The sequence below is a fragment of the Falco peregrinus genome, chromosome 2 (assembly GCF_023634155.1).
Source record: "Falco peregrinus isolate bFalPer1 chromosome 2, bFalPer1.pri, whole genome shotgun sequence".
Classification (NCBI taxonomy): domain Eukaryota; kingdom Metazoa; phylum Chordata; class Aves; order Falconiformes; family Falconidae; genus Falco; species Falco peregrinus.
Window position 1 is genome coordinate 88,392,517 of NC_073722.1, and position 12,135 is coordinate 88,404,651.

The following is a 12,135-nucleotide window of genomic DNA, read 5'->3' on the forward strand; positions in this document are numbered from 1 at the left end:
TGGAATTTATTTGTATTAGTGTAACTTTAAGAAAGTTGGTTTTATACCCAAAAAGTTGAAGTGCAGCCTGTTCCTGCTGTGCTCCCCAAACCTGTGGGAAGATGCTGAGCCCCAGGCAGGAGGGTCAGGTGGTTGTGCTGGATGGGAGGGGGTGGTCCAGACCCCCAGCTCCCGGTGTGGGGCAGCAGGCTACTGGCAATGAACAGTCGGTGGCTGCTGTGAAATCAGAGGGGGGACAGTGTTGGCACTGAGCCATGCTGCCTCTGGGTGCCCAGCAGGCACTGGGGAGGCTGGTGGAGAGGCCTGATGCAAGGTCCCACTGTCCTTCCCTCTTCAGCTATTCCAAAATTTGAGCTCCAAACTTTACATTGGATTTCTGGAGGAAGGTTTTGGGTACCTCCACCCTTTCCTTCATCGTGTGTTACACCTCCTGTGTGGTAGGGGGGCTGGCGGGAGGGTGCTGGGGTGACGGTGCTGGGGTGGCAGGAGGAGCTTTGGTTGGTGGTGTGTTCTGGGTGTGCAGGGGCTTTCCCATCTGGCGCCAGCCCCAGCTGACCTGCGGGGCGATGCACTGCACGTGGCATTTCTGCTTGGACCAGCCCGGGCTGCTGTACATCACAGGCAGGGAGGCGAGCTGGGGTGTGTGGTGGAGGGGGGGCTCTCCTGCCCCTGTCCCCTCCGCCGAGCTGCGAGGTGGTGCTGCCTCTCCAGAGAGAGCCTGTAACACTCAATTATTTAACAAAGCTGGCTGATAGCGGGGAATACCCTCCTGAAAGAGCTTGCTGGATAAATCAGCCTCTTCAAACGGCTGTGCAGGCTTGTGGCTGGAGCTGGCAGGCTGGTGGCGTACGGGTGGCGTGATAGCAGGTCTGAGGCGAACGGTCGCATCTCTTCTGTCCAGGCGAGGTGTGTTCGGCGGTGCTGCTGGGTGTTTGCTGTGGAAGTCACCTCTTGAGTGGTACGTACTTCGAGTGGTGTGACTGGAGACTCCAAACGTTGGTGTGGGCGGTGTGCTGGCTGGAGGACCTTTTGCAGTGGGTAAAGCTGTGCTGCTGGCACCTACCTGCCCCTGGAGCCGGCTGGGCAGTGGGTGCGGGGCTGCGGAGCCCCTGTGTCCTTGCCCCTGGCCTGCAGACAGCCCTGTGCATGGCCTGCAGTAGGAGTGCTGCAATCAAGCGCTGCAATCTCATTTTCCAGAGCCAAGCAGAGTCAAATCCACTTTACCTGGGGGAATTAGCTGAAAAATTAACAACTGATCTCCTGGTCCCAGCCTGCCGTGAGAGGGGCTGGGTGTGGGTGCAGGGGAAGAGTGGCAGCTCCATTCTGCACGGGCCAGACCTGGCCCCGGTGTCGCCTGCCCACGCTCCAGGCTGGGAGCTCAGGTCCTGGAAACGTTCACTCATTTCTTGATGAGTTGCCGGGCTCACAGTGTTCGTTGCGAGTGCTGCGGCACAAGTCCCCGCAGCATGGCTGGGTTGTCCCTGTGCCCCGCTCGTGGCCGCAGGATGCGTTCATCGCTGAAAGCCGTCCAGCGTGCAGTGTCATCGTCACCACGGGTGCCGCAGAGGGCTCCGCTCTCCCTTTCCTGTGCCCGCAGAGGGCAGCTGTCGCCGCAGCTGCCTCCGTCACTGCTGGACCCGAACCAGTGCAGCCCCCAGGACCCAGCACCTCACCTCCGCCGTGGGCTGGGAGATGCCGAGATGCCGGTTCAGCCGAGGGCGATGGGATGCAGCCCACCCTTCGCTGCTGGTCTTGGGGGGACAAATGCCTCTCTATAGCAGCTGCCTGAGGCTGTGAGCACTCGGAGGGGCTCAGTCTGGCAGGGACCGCGTGGGGCTCTGCTGGTGCTGCAAGACCCTGTGCAGATACAACTTGCCTTTCCTTCCTGCCCTGTTGTTGCCTGGGGTCGGGGGTGATGCTGCAGCCAGGAGTGCCTGGAGCACAGCCAGCGCTCTCGGGGCTCACCACTGCTCCCCAGGGACATGGGGGGGGGGGGGGGGGGGGGGCGGGGGGGGGCAGGGCAGCGGCTGTCAGCATTGACATTTGGATGCTGTGGCAGGGGCATTGCTGGTCAGCCTTCAGCTGTAAGCTTTTACCAGCTTAAAATGCATTTTCCTGGGAGGGTAATTGGTACCCATGCTTAGTGCGGCATGTCCAGGGCGCTCAGCCCCTGAGAGGATGCCAGGGACGTGGGGACACAGGTTGGACGCGTGTAGGGGCCACGTGCTGGCAATGACCCCGGGGGGTGCCAGGCTGTGGGGGGGAGATGTCACAGACCCCAGCAGTGGTGGGGGCATGGGATGAATGAAGGGGCTGTGCAGTGGCGTGTGGCCAGTGCACATTTGCCAGCCACAGTGCTTGCTTTGTGCCGGCACCGGCAGTGGGCTTCTGCTGTGCTCCCTGCTCTGCTCCCGGCTTTCTGCCTGGGCTAGCAGCAGTTTATTATGGAGATCAAAGATCTTCATGGAAAATCAGAAGTGGCTGGAGTATTTATTGCCAGTGAACTTCACTGCCCCACTGCACTTGCTTCTCTGGATGCCTACAACCCTTTGTGGACCTATCCCTGGGTGATGCGAACCACACTCTGGCAGCTCAAGCCTTTGTCTTGTCACTGTCCCCGTCAACCCAGGACACTGGCCAGGCTCCCAGGTGGCAGCGCGGGATTTACCTCCAGGAGTTGTTCTTGGCACCTCCACTGCGTGCTGGTACAGCGCTTGCTGACGGTGCACGTGGTGGGGGTTCCCAGCAGGGTGGCACCATGCCCACGACTGATCGATGGCTGCAGCTTAAGTAACTATTTTTATTTTTCAGCGGTATTTTTTCCCCTGCTATGGCTCTTGCCCTTTGTGCTGTGACTACGTGCATCTGCAGGGATTCACCCACCTCCCGGCTCTATGGCAGTAGGATGATGGATGTGGTCTCTCCCTAGGAGGACAGCACAGAGCTGTAGGATCGGCTGTGAGCTCACCACCACCACCGCGGCAAGTACAGAGCAGCTCTTTTAAGGTTTGATCTGGTTCCTATAGAAACTGGAGGTTGCTCCTGCCTGGTGCCTGTGCCAGCAGCCAGTGGTGCACCCCAGGGAGCAGGGCAGCTGGGGATGGGAGGGAGCAGGGTATGGCACAGCACCTCAGTGCTGCCGCTGCCTTTCCCTGTGCCTTGTAGCCCCCTCTGCTTCCTTGCTCCACTCCTGCCCCGTGGCTGGGCCATGCTGAGCCCCATCACGGCTCTCCACTCCCCTCCAGCCACACAGGGTGGTTGTGGGTCCCTCAGCTGGATGTGCTTCTCCTTGTCCTGGCAGAGCCCTTAGTAGGACAAGGGACTCGCTTCCGTCACATGCTGGGTTGTATGCTGCAGTATGGTGCCGCTGGCGTTCCCAGCCATGCGGTCTCTGTGGTGACACCTCTGCTCTTGCCCTCCTTGCCAAAATCACCACTGGAGAAGCCTGAGAACTTTAAAAGAACGTCCTGGTGGGCACCTCCATCCTGGGCAATGCTCTGGGGGCGAATAACCCAGGGATGGTGGGTCCATCAGCTCCTGAGCCCCAAGGGTCTGCTGTTTCCCCCCCACTGCCTGGCACTATGGGCTGTCCTGTTGCGGGCAGATGGTGGGGGTGCTTGTGCCACTTGGTGGGCTCACGTCTCCAAGGGAGGTCTTGGTTCCCCCCTGGGTGCTGGAGCAGCTCTTCTCCTCCCCTGCAGCAGGCTGCGGACTCGGTGAGACCCTCCGCCTCACCTGCCTGCCCTTTACGGATTGCTCCGGAAGGATGATCGCAGCCCTCTGCAAACTACCTCATCCCCGGAGCAGGGGCCAAGCATCAACCATGGCACAAATCCAGAGCAGCCTGGGGGAGCCCTGCACTGCTGCCCTCCTCTGTGCCCCGCACCCGTGCCCAAACACATGGCTCCGTGCTGCCCAGGCACCTGCCTGGGGCTGGCTCTGCCCAGCAGGGGGACGAAGATGCTGTGAAGAGACCCCACCGAGCACATGTCCCACCGGGTGTGTTGTCCCCTCGTAGCATGTGGCAGCCAAGCAGCTCCACTGAGCCGGAGCCCATTGCTGGCCAAGCTGGCAGCAGGAGGCTTCTTCCCACTGCCCTTGTGCTGCTGCCGGGTTTGCTCATCCTGGCAGGCATCGCTCCCGGCCAGGGCCCAGTGCCGGCAAGAGGAGCTGCGGGCTGGGCCCTGTGGCCTCCTTTCACTGCTGCCTGAAGATGGCAAGAGATATTTTAGGAGAACGTGACAACACTCTGCTCCTGTGTTTTCACCCCCTTCCCACCTGCCCACTGTGAGAGCTCAGCTCCGCTGGCAAGGCTCTGGCTCCCGTGGAACCTGCCAGGATGGGTGCAATGGGGCCAGCATGCACTGCTTCTTTGTTGAGGAGCTGAATACCTGGACCCACCAGCATGGGGTGCCTGCACCAGGCTCTTGTGATGCCCAGGTGGGTGCTGAGCTCCTGCCCCAGTGCTGCCCACCTGCCTGGGCCAGCTGGAGGGGAAAGGGCTGAATCCTATCCCACCAGTGTGCTGCTCCTTGGTGACTCAGGGGATCCCCTATAGCATGGCTGTGGAGACCACCTGTGCCCTGCGGATGGGGTGCTGTGGGTGCCTGCTGGGCTTTGCCCAGGGAGGGGCTTCTGTTGGCAGGGATGAGCTGGATTCGGCCCGTGGTCCCCATGGCACTGCCTGCCCCTCATCAGGTCCCCAACGGGAGCGTGGGGGATGGCAGGACCCGCTGCTGGCTGGGGGGTTGCCAAAGCTGGGGGTGGGGGTAAGGCTGTCCCATGGCATGTGCCTGCAAGGAGTGGGGAGGGGATGGGGCAGAGCTGGTGCCCCCAGCCCCTTCTGACTACTGACAGCCTCCCTGGGGCCCATCTGTGGCCCCACAGCACCGTGCACGGGGGCAGGATGGGGCACAGCGAGGATGCTGCTGAGCCCCCGCTTCGGGAACGGAGAGCAGGATGGCACAGGGGGGGCACCCCCTCACCCCTCCACGGGGAGCGGGCCCGTGCTGCACCCGGGGGCATTTCCAGCCCCCCCTCCCCTGCCTGGTCCCTGCCGCCTGCCCTTGGGCTGGCATCCCGGGCAGGGGCCTGGCACAGCACAGAGGGGCTGGCTGGGGGCCGGGCCGCTCCCCCGCTCCCTCCTAGCAGCCGAGGAGTTAAAAACTCAGCCCTTGTGATGAATATTTAACAGCAGTGCACAGGCTGGAGCGGAGGATTTCTGCGGGCTGCCGGGCGCTGCCAGCGCTGCCTCCCGCCCAGCCCCGCCGCCGGCCCGGGCGCACTGCGGAGGACGGGGCGTCGCGGCGGGGCCGCTGCCCACCGGTGCCTGTCCCTGCCGCCAGCATGGGGACACAGGGGCTGGGGATAACTTTTCTGACTTTGCCTCTCGTCGTGCGAGCAGCCGCGGGAGGTGAGATGCGCCGCCTTCCCGCCCTCCTCCCGGGGCACCTGGGGTGGCCAGAGGGGACACGGCGGGTCCCCACGGTGGGAGAGGACCGGGGTCGGGGGCTGCGGGGCTGTGGTCGCCTGTGCCAGCCCTGGTTATCCCCTCCCCTTTCCCCCGTGCTGGGGGGTGACGTGGGGCCGGGGTGCTGGGGGCAGCTGCACCAGCAGGGCTGGAGGTAGGGACTGGGGCACCTGGCCTGGCCCAGGAGCCGTCCCCTGCCCTCGTCCCCTGCCCTCCCGCCATCCTCCTCCCCACTAGTGGATGTCCCTTCTGTGCCACCAGGCTTGGGGAGGTCCCAGCCCACCCTGGGCTATCTGACTTGGCAGGAGGTGTCCAGGCCAGCCAGGGTCCCCTTGGGGCATTTGGGTCTTGGGCTTCGGCTCATCTGCCCCACAGCCCTGCACCACTGGGAACCACTAAGGAAGATGAAAGCTCTGAGCAAACTGGGGCTGCTCTCCTGGGGCTGAGGCACTGGGGTGCTCACCTGGGTTTGGGTCAGGCTGGTGGCAGCAAGCGCTACCCTGGCTCCTGGCAGAAGATGCTCGAGGTCGGGTGAGGGCTGGTGGATGTGGCTCTGGGGGTCTCCCAGGAACTCGGGTTCCCCTTGGACAGGAAGGAAAGCCCGAGGTCCTTGCCCTGGGGACCCTCTGAGTCCTGCACCATCCCAGCTCTCCTCTGGGGCTGGTGTCTCCTGTACTGCTGTAGTAAGGATTTGGATGCGGTGCTGCAGGCTGGGGCCACGAGCAGCACAGGTGGAGGCAGGCAGGGCTGCCTTTGTCCCGCTGGTCCGAGCGGCTGCGGCTGGCATGAGAACATGGCTTGGCTCGCCTGCAGCCGGCCCACTGGCACAGTCCCTTGGTCATCAGCAGAGACTACTCATGTAGGCTGGCCCCAAGCAGCTCCGGGTTTCTCTGTACCTCCTGCCAGGAGCAGGACAGGGAGCTGAGCAGGGAAGGGCTGTGCTTCCTGGCTCCCATTGCAGAGCTGATGGCCCTGGGTGGATGTGCAGACAGCAGGAGCCAGGTTCTGGCTTCCTCAGCATCCCACCAGCATCTCCTCAGCATTCCCTGCGTCTGCTGCTCCAGCACCCAGCATCGAGTGCATGGTTGCTGTGGCCACCTCGAGTGGGGGAAGCAGTGCTGGTGGGAGTTCGGTAGCCCTGAGTGACGGGGTAAGCCATCGTCCCTGAAGCATGGGCACAGGCCTGCCCACCGCCATCCCCTGCCTGCTACAGCCCCCCGCAACCGCATTCTGCTGCCAGTCCACCCACGGGAGCCACGGGAAGCACCAGGGGAGGGCTGCGGCAGCCCCCCACTCAGCTCCCTGCTCACCCAGGGCTGCTGGGGGGTGGGCAAGGCATCTGGTGTGGGACGAGGGGCTGCCTCGGCTCCCCAGGGTGGGTAAGGGGGGGATGGCCTCACAGCAGCTGGGGAAGGAGCCCCGCAAGCAGCGAGGTTTGGCCGCCTTGGAGAGGATTGGAGTGATGCTGAGGGAGGTTTCCCTGTGGAGCGGCCGGGGGAGGCAGGGAGAGTGTGAAAACACCAGCGCCAAGAATAACCAGGATGAAAACGAGTGCCAGCAGGACCCCCAGCTGCAATGAGGAGTGTCCCCATTGTTGGGGGGCTGGGCACGGCTGCGGGTGGGTTTGGGGAGTGGGTGCTTGGCTCTGTTGCCTGCCCTGAGCTCTCCTCTCTCCCGCAGGGCAGTGGTGTTATGACTCGCAGGACCCCAAATGCGGTGAGTGGTGCCACGTGCGGGATGGGGTGTGCTGGGGCTGTGCAGGGCTCAGGCCCCCACGTCTCCCCACAGCCTGGCTGTGGGCACCCTGAGCAGCATCAGTGAGGCTGCAGTCAGGAGCATGGCTTGGAAAAGGGCAAATTCCCCCATATCACACCAAGGTAGGTGGTTAGAGGAGCTCCACTTCCAGGCGTGCTGGTGCAGAGACTGGAGACAGGTGCCTGAGCCCCTTGGAGCAGCTTGGCCCCGGTCTCCCACCCCAGCCAGGTCTGGGTGCTCCTGGGGCAGCCTTCTCCCTTTCACCTGAAGCGAATTAAATCCTGGATTTAAAATATGGATTAGCAACCCCAGCAAGGCGCAGGCATCGAGGGGCCTGGGGGCACAGGGGCCCGGCTCGAGGACGGACGGCTCCGTTTGGGCAGGTGGTAAGCCCTGCCTGCCCGTGCTGGGGAAGGGAAGCATGGCTGGGGGCACTTTGTCTCAAAGCATGCAAATAGCTTGTAAAAGGTTAATTAAGGATCAACGAGCATTTAATCAGCTGTTACAGCCCAACTGTTTTATAGGTCTTGGGTTTACATGCCCCGTGCCCAGCTGCCGTGGCATATCGGCCGTGGCCGGTGCATGTAAATCGCTGGGCTCCACTTATCCCTGCTGGACCAGCACTTGGTGTTACCAGCGATTTAATGTCACCAGGCCGGCGGCGAGGGCAGGTTTTGGCCGGGAAGCAGGGCCGGTGGGAAGCGGCTCGGGCAGCATGGAGCCGGCCATGTGCCCACACCAGGGCCACGGGGAGCGGTCCCTTAATGAAGGCACAGGGTAATTTGTGGTGCCACCCAGCAGCACCATGCTGGGGAGCTGGGGAGGCAGCAGCATGGCCAGGCTGTGGATCCCAGGGTTTCCAGGCAAAAAGCTGCCTGGACTAACAAGAAAAGAAGGGAAGGAGACAGGGCTTAAGCCTGGGGGGCAGGAGGTGGGAGTGAGCATGGGTCTGGGGTTTTGTCTGACCAAAAGGAAGGTAGGTAAGTGTGACAGCTGAGCAGGGGACAGCTCCCCCAGAGCCTGGTTGTAGCCAAAGGCTGCCCCGCCACAGCGTGTGCTGGAGCAGAGCCTGTGGTGCCTGGGGAGAAATGCCCTGAGCTCCCCCAGGACCGGGGGTGCCCTGGGTGAACAGGGCTGGTGACATCGGGGGAGCTCCCGTTCCCTGGGTGGAACTGCAGCCCAGCCGCTGGCAGTGCCCACTGCTGATGCTGACACCCCAGGCAGCCCGGGCTGCCCCTGGGCCACCAGGGGAAGGAGCAGGGTGTCACGGCAGCCATACCAGGGGCTGTGGTGTGGGGGGGCAGGGACTGGTGCGGCCCCACAGCTGGCTTTTCTTGCAGGGACAGTCAGAAGGGGCTGGGAGAAAATCCTGCCCTTCACTAGCGGCAGTCTGGAGGGATGGATGATGCTGCCAGGCTAAATATAGTCCCCGGCCCCGTGAGGAAATCCTGCTGAATTATGGATGAGGCTGCAATAAGCCCCCACTCATTAATAGGGAGGAAGGTTGGCCGGGCAGGAGGGTGGCTTCCATGGGATGCAAGCAAGCACATTGAGGCTGGCTGGGCCAGCCTCGGCCCTGTGTCCCCCCTGGGGTAGCAGTGGCTGGGTGGCTGCCCACGGTGCCCCTGCTCCTCCTCTGCAGGCCCCAGCCACTGGAAGGAGCTGAAAGCCACGTGTGGCGGTGACAAGCAGTCCCCCGTGAACATCGACAGGCGCCGGCTGCAGCGGGACGGTGGCCTTGGGGACATCCTTTTTGAGGGCTACGACCAGGCTCCCCCGGGCAAGTGGAGGCTGGCAAACGATGGGCACACAGGTGCGTGCTGCAGGTGGGCACCCTCCCCTGCCCCGGCTCCTTGGGCACCATCCCAGCCAGGGCTCAGCTCCACCACCGCTTTGTGTTAGCACGGGGATGAAGCCTGGGGAGAATGAGCCCAGGTGTGCCAGGGCTGTCCCGCATCCAAACTCTCAGCCTTACCCTGTCCTGCTTCCCTCGCAGTGATGCTGAGCCTGGTGAGTGAGTCGGCCTCTGAGCACATCGCCATCAGCGGCGGGGGCCTCCCCGGCAGGTACCGTGCCCTGCAGCTCCACTTCCACTGGGGCAGCCCAGCCGGGAATGGCTCTGAGCACACCCTCGACGGACGCCAGCTCCCCATGGAGGTAGGCGAGAAAAAGCACCCATTGCCCTGTCTGGGTGGCCCCTGAGTCCTTGGTGTGATAGGACAGCATGCTGCTGCTGCGTCCCGAGGGTGCCATGCAGTGGGGTGCCAGGGCTCTGCGGTGTGGCACTGTCGAGTCTGGCTGTGCTCGCCATCACTGCAGCCTTGTGCTGGTGCTGGGGTACAAGCAGCCGCTGCGCAGGGCACCTGAGTGGTTAAAAAGCAGCTGATGTGAGACTCAAGGTCTTTCTTTATCGTGTGTGGGCTAAGCTGCCTTGTTGGAGGCCCTCAGCGGCGTTTGGAGGGCTCTGCACCCTGCTGGGACCGCACGCTGAGTCAGTGAATGCAAGCAAGAGTGTGCAGGAGCATGCTGTGCCAAACGCACTGGGATCCTTCTGGGTGAAAAAGGCTCTGTGCCTCTAAAATATTAATTGTCTGCCAGAGGAGAGCAAAATTTATGTATTGTGGCTGGCAGGCTCCCCGGGACTGCTGGTCCACTTTCTGCACCCCCTTCAAAGGATGCTTGCTTCATGGGGGTGCTTTGATCCTCCGAGCAGCCTCTCTGCAGGAGCGCCCATGGGACCTGGGACTGGGAGGGCTTTTCTGGGGGGTGGTTGGCTCAGCATCTGGCCGCCCCAGGCTGGCCAGGTTGATCTGTGGGCGAGTGCCCCGCTGCCAGGGGTCAGCTGGGGGTGGTTGCCCACACTTGGCCCCTCCGTGCTTTCCCCAGCTGCACATTGTCCACATCAATGTCAAGTACCGGACGCTGGCAGAGGCCAAGGGTCATCCCAACGGGCTGGCTGTCCTCGGCTTCTTCTTCCAGGTGGGTTTGTGGGGACTCACACTGCTGGTGGGTTGGGGGGGGGGGGGTGCCCCAGGATCAGGCTGCTTGCAGTGCAGCTTGGGGAGCATTGCACAGCTGCCCCGAGGGAGCGAGGGTGGGCGGGAGGGCTGGGTGAAGGCCAGGAGGTGCTGCGGAACCTCAGTGGCAAAAGGTGCCATGATCCCCCACCAGCTTCGCTCAAGGGGGTGCTGACTGGGAGCTCTTTCCTGCTGCCCCTCTGCGGCGATGTGGGGCTGGGGATGGCTCTGCCTGCGGATGCTCAGTGGTGCAGGATGACCCAGCTCTGCCCTGCCCGGGCTCTGCCCTGCCCCAGCTGCTTGCTTCCCCCTCTGCAGGTCTCCGAAACCCCTAACACCAACTACAACACCATTGTGGCAGGGCTGAGGAATGTCTCCCATGCTGGTGAGTCCCCTCCTCGTCAGGGCAGGGGTGGAACGGGGAGAGACCCCAGTGTGGGAGGGCAGGGGTGTGCCCCAGTGGGTTGGGTAGGGGGGGACCTGCTAGACCATGGGGCTATCTGGCTGAAGGGAAACCGCTGAGGGTGGCCCTGCTGTCCCTGCTACATCCCCGGCACGGGGTGGGCTGAGTGCTCACATCTTGCCCTGCAGGGGACTCTGTGGATTTGGCCTCCACCTTCCGCCTGAGCACCCTGCTGCCGCATGCCGGCTGGCTCTCCAGGTACTACCGCTACCAGGGCTCCCTCACCACCCCTGACTGCAGCGAGGTCGTCGTCTGGACTGTCTTTGAGGAGCCAGTGGAGATCGGCCGGGAGCAGGTACTGGCATGCACAGCCCCGTGTCCAAAAGGCCGGACTCCCTGGGTGGCCCCTCTACTTGCCCTTCCTGACCCCTAAGCAGCACAGGGAAAGTCATTTCTGTAATAACGCTCCTGGCAACCAATTAGTTTTATGGGGGTTAAGTAATGAGGCCATGGCCACATGCCAGCAAGGAGAAATCCCATCCACAGAGCTCTCCTGCCCAGCCTAAGTATTCAGAAGGTGAAATGGGAGTGAACCCATTGGAGCTTGGAAGATGCTCCAAGGAGGTGGGTGGGTGCCTGGATGGATGGATGGATGAAGTTCTCCTCTGCTGCCCAGGCATCTTAGTAGACGAGTCCTTGAGGCAGTCATGGACCAGCCACTTTGTAAGTGCTCAGCACAGGCACTGAAACACAATTGACTCCTTTAAAACTCAAGACCCCGTCCCTATAAGGACCTGCCTCATGTACTTACCCTACGGGTCTGGTTTCAGGAAAGCAGCGAGGGGTGGTGGGAGGACTTGTGCCGGTGTGGGGCCACGCCATGGGTCGTGCACCATCGGCAGTGGGGGTAGCACGAGAGGGGACTCACAAGCAGGGAGGGGCTCAGGGTGCCCAGCAAAGTGCCTGCCCACCCTGCCTCTCCCCCTGCACAGCTGCGGGCGTTCGTCAGCACCCTCCACTTCCCGGCCACCGGCTCCACACTCCTAAAAATGACCAACAACTTCCGCCCACCGCAGCCCCTCCGCAGCAGGAAGGTTTTCGCCTCCAGGGCGGCCACGGCCAGTGGCGGGTCCCCACATGGGGACCACCACCACCTCCTGTCCCCCCTGCTCCTCCTGGGCCTGCTTGGCCCCTTCTCATCAACTCTGTAGGGTCTAACCCAGCCTTTCAATGGTCTCCGCATGAGCATCGCCCTGCTGCAATGGTGACAGGGAGGTGCTGCATCTCTTTCATGGGTGAATGGGAAAAAAACATAACAAAAAAGCATGTCAGGACCTTGGCTGGTGAAGATTTTGCAAACCTGGATCTTTGCAAGCCTGGAGCTGCCCTGCAATGTCCCTCTACCCGGGCGGTGGCAGCCGCTGGGAGAAGGATGGTCTAGGGGCTGGAATAAAGCCGAGGTTCTTGCCAGCGGCTGTGGGTTGCTGCCT

The 12,135-nt window shown here is 62.7% G+C and overlaps 1 protein-coding gene across 3 annotated transcripts; it reads left to right on the forward strand.

Annotated features, from left to right (window-relative positions):
* The first annotated feature begins 632 nt into the window (after nt 1-632).
* LOC101917214 (carbonic anhydrase 15-like) lies at nt 633-12,135 on the forward strand. Of its 3 annotated transcripts, XM_055797967.1 has the most exons (10): nt 633-958; nt 2,812-3,006; nt 3,702-4,440; nt 7,151-7,347; nt 8,868-9,038; nt 9,222-9,382; nt 10,112-10,204; nt 10,561-10,627; nt 10,834-11,000; nt 11,638-12,135. In XM_055797967.1, the coding sequence occupies exons 4-10, from the start codon at nt 7,308-7,310 to the stop codon at nt 11,854-11,856; spliced, it is 918 nt and encodes a 305-aa protein (XP_055653942.1). In that variant the 5' UTR covers nt 633-958; nt 2,812-3,006; nt 3,702-4,440; nt 7,151-7,307; the 3' UTR covers nt 11,857-12,135. The 3 variants fall into 3 exon arrangements, with proteins under 3 accessions (XP_055653942.1, XP_055653941.1, XP_055653943.1); XM_055797966.1 differs by lacking the exons at nt 633-958; nt 2,812-3,006; nt 3,702-4,440 and adding an exon at nt 5,215-5,413 and having other exon boundaries at nt 7,151-7,186; XM_055797968.1 differs by lacking the exons at nt 633-958; nt 2,812-3,006; nt 3,702-4,440 and adding an exon at nt 5,372-5,413.

Excerpts from the sequence above, each read along its gene's own strand:
- LOC101917214 (XM_055797966.1), top strand. The coding sequence starts at position 5,347 with ATGGGGACACAGGGGCTGGGGATAACTTTTCTGACTTTGCCTCTCGTC. Across the intron at positions 7,187-8,867 it reads CTCGCAGGACCCCAAATGCG|GCCCCAGCCACTGGAAGGAG; the intron begins GTGAGTGGTGCC and ends CCTCCTCTGCAG. Across the intron at positions 9,039-9,221 it reads GGCAAACGATGGGCACACAG|TGATGCTGAGCCTGGTGAGT; the intron begins GTGCGTGCTGCA and ends CTTCCCTCGCAG.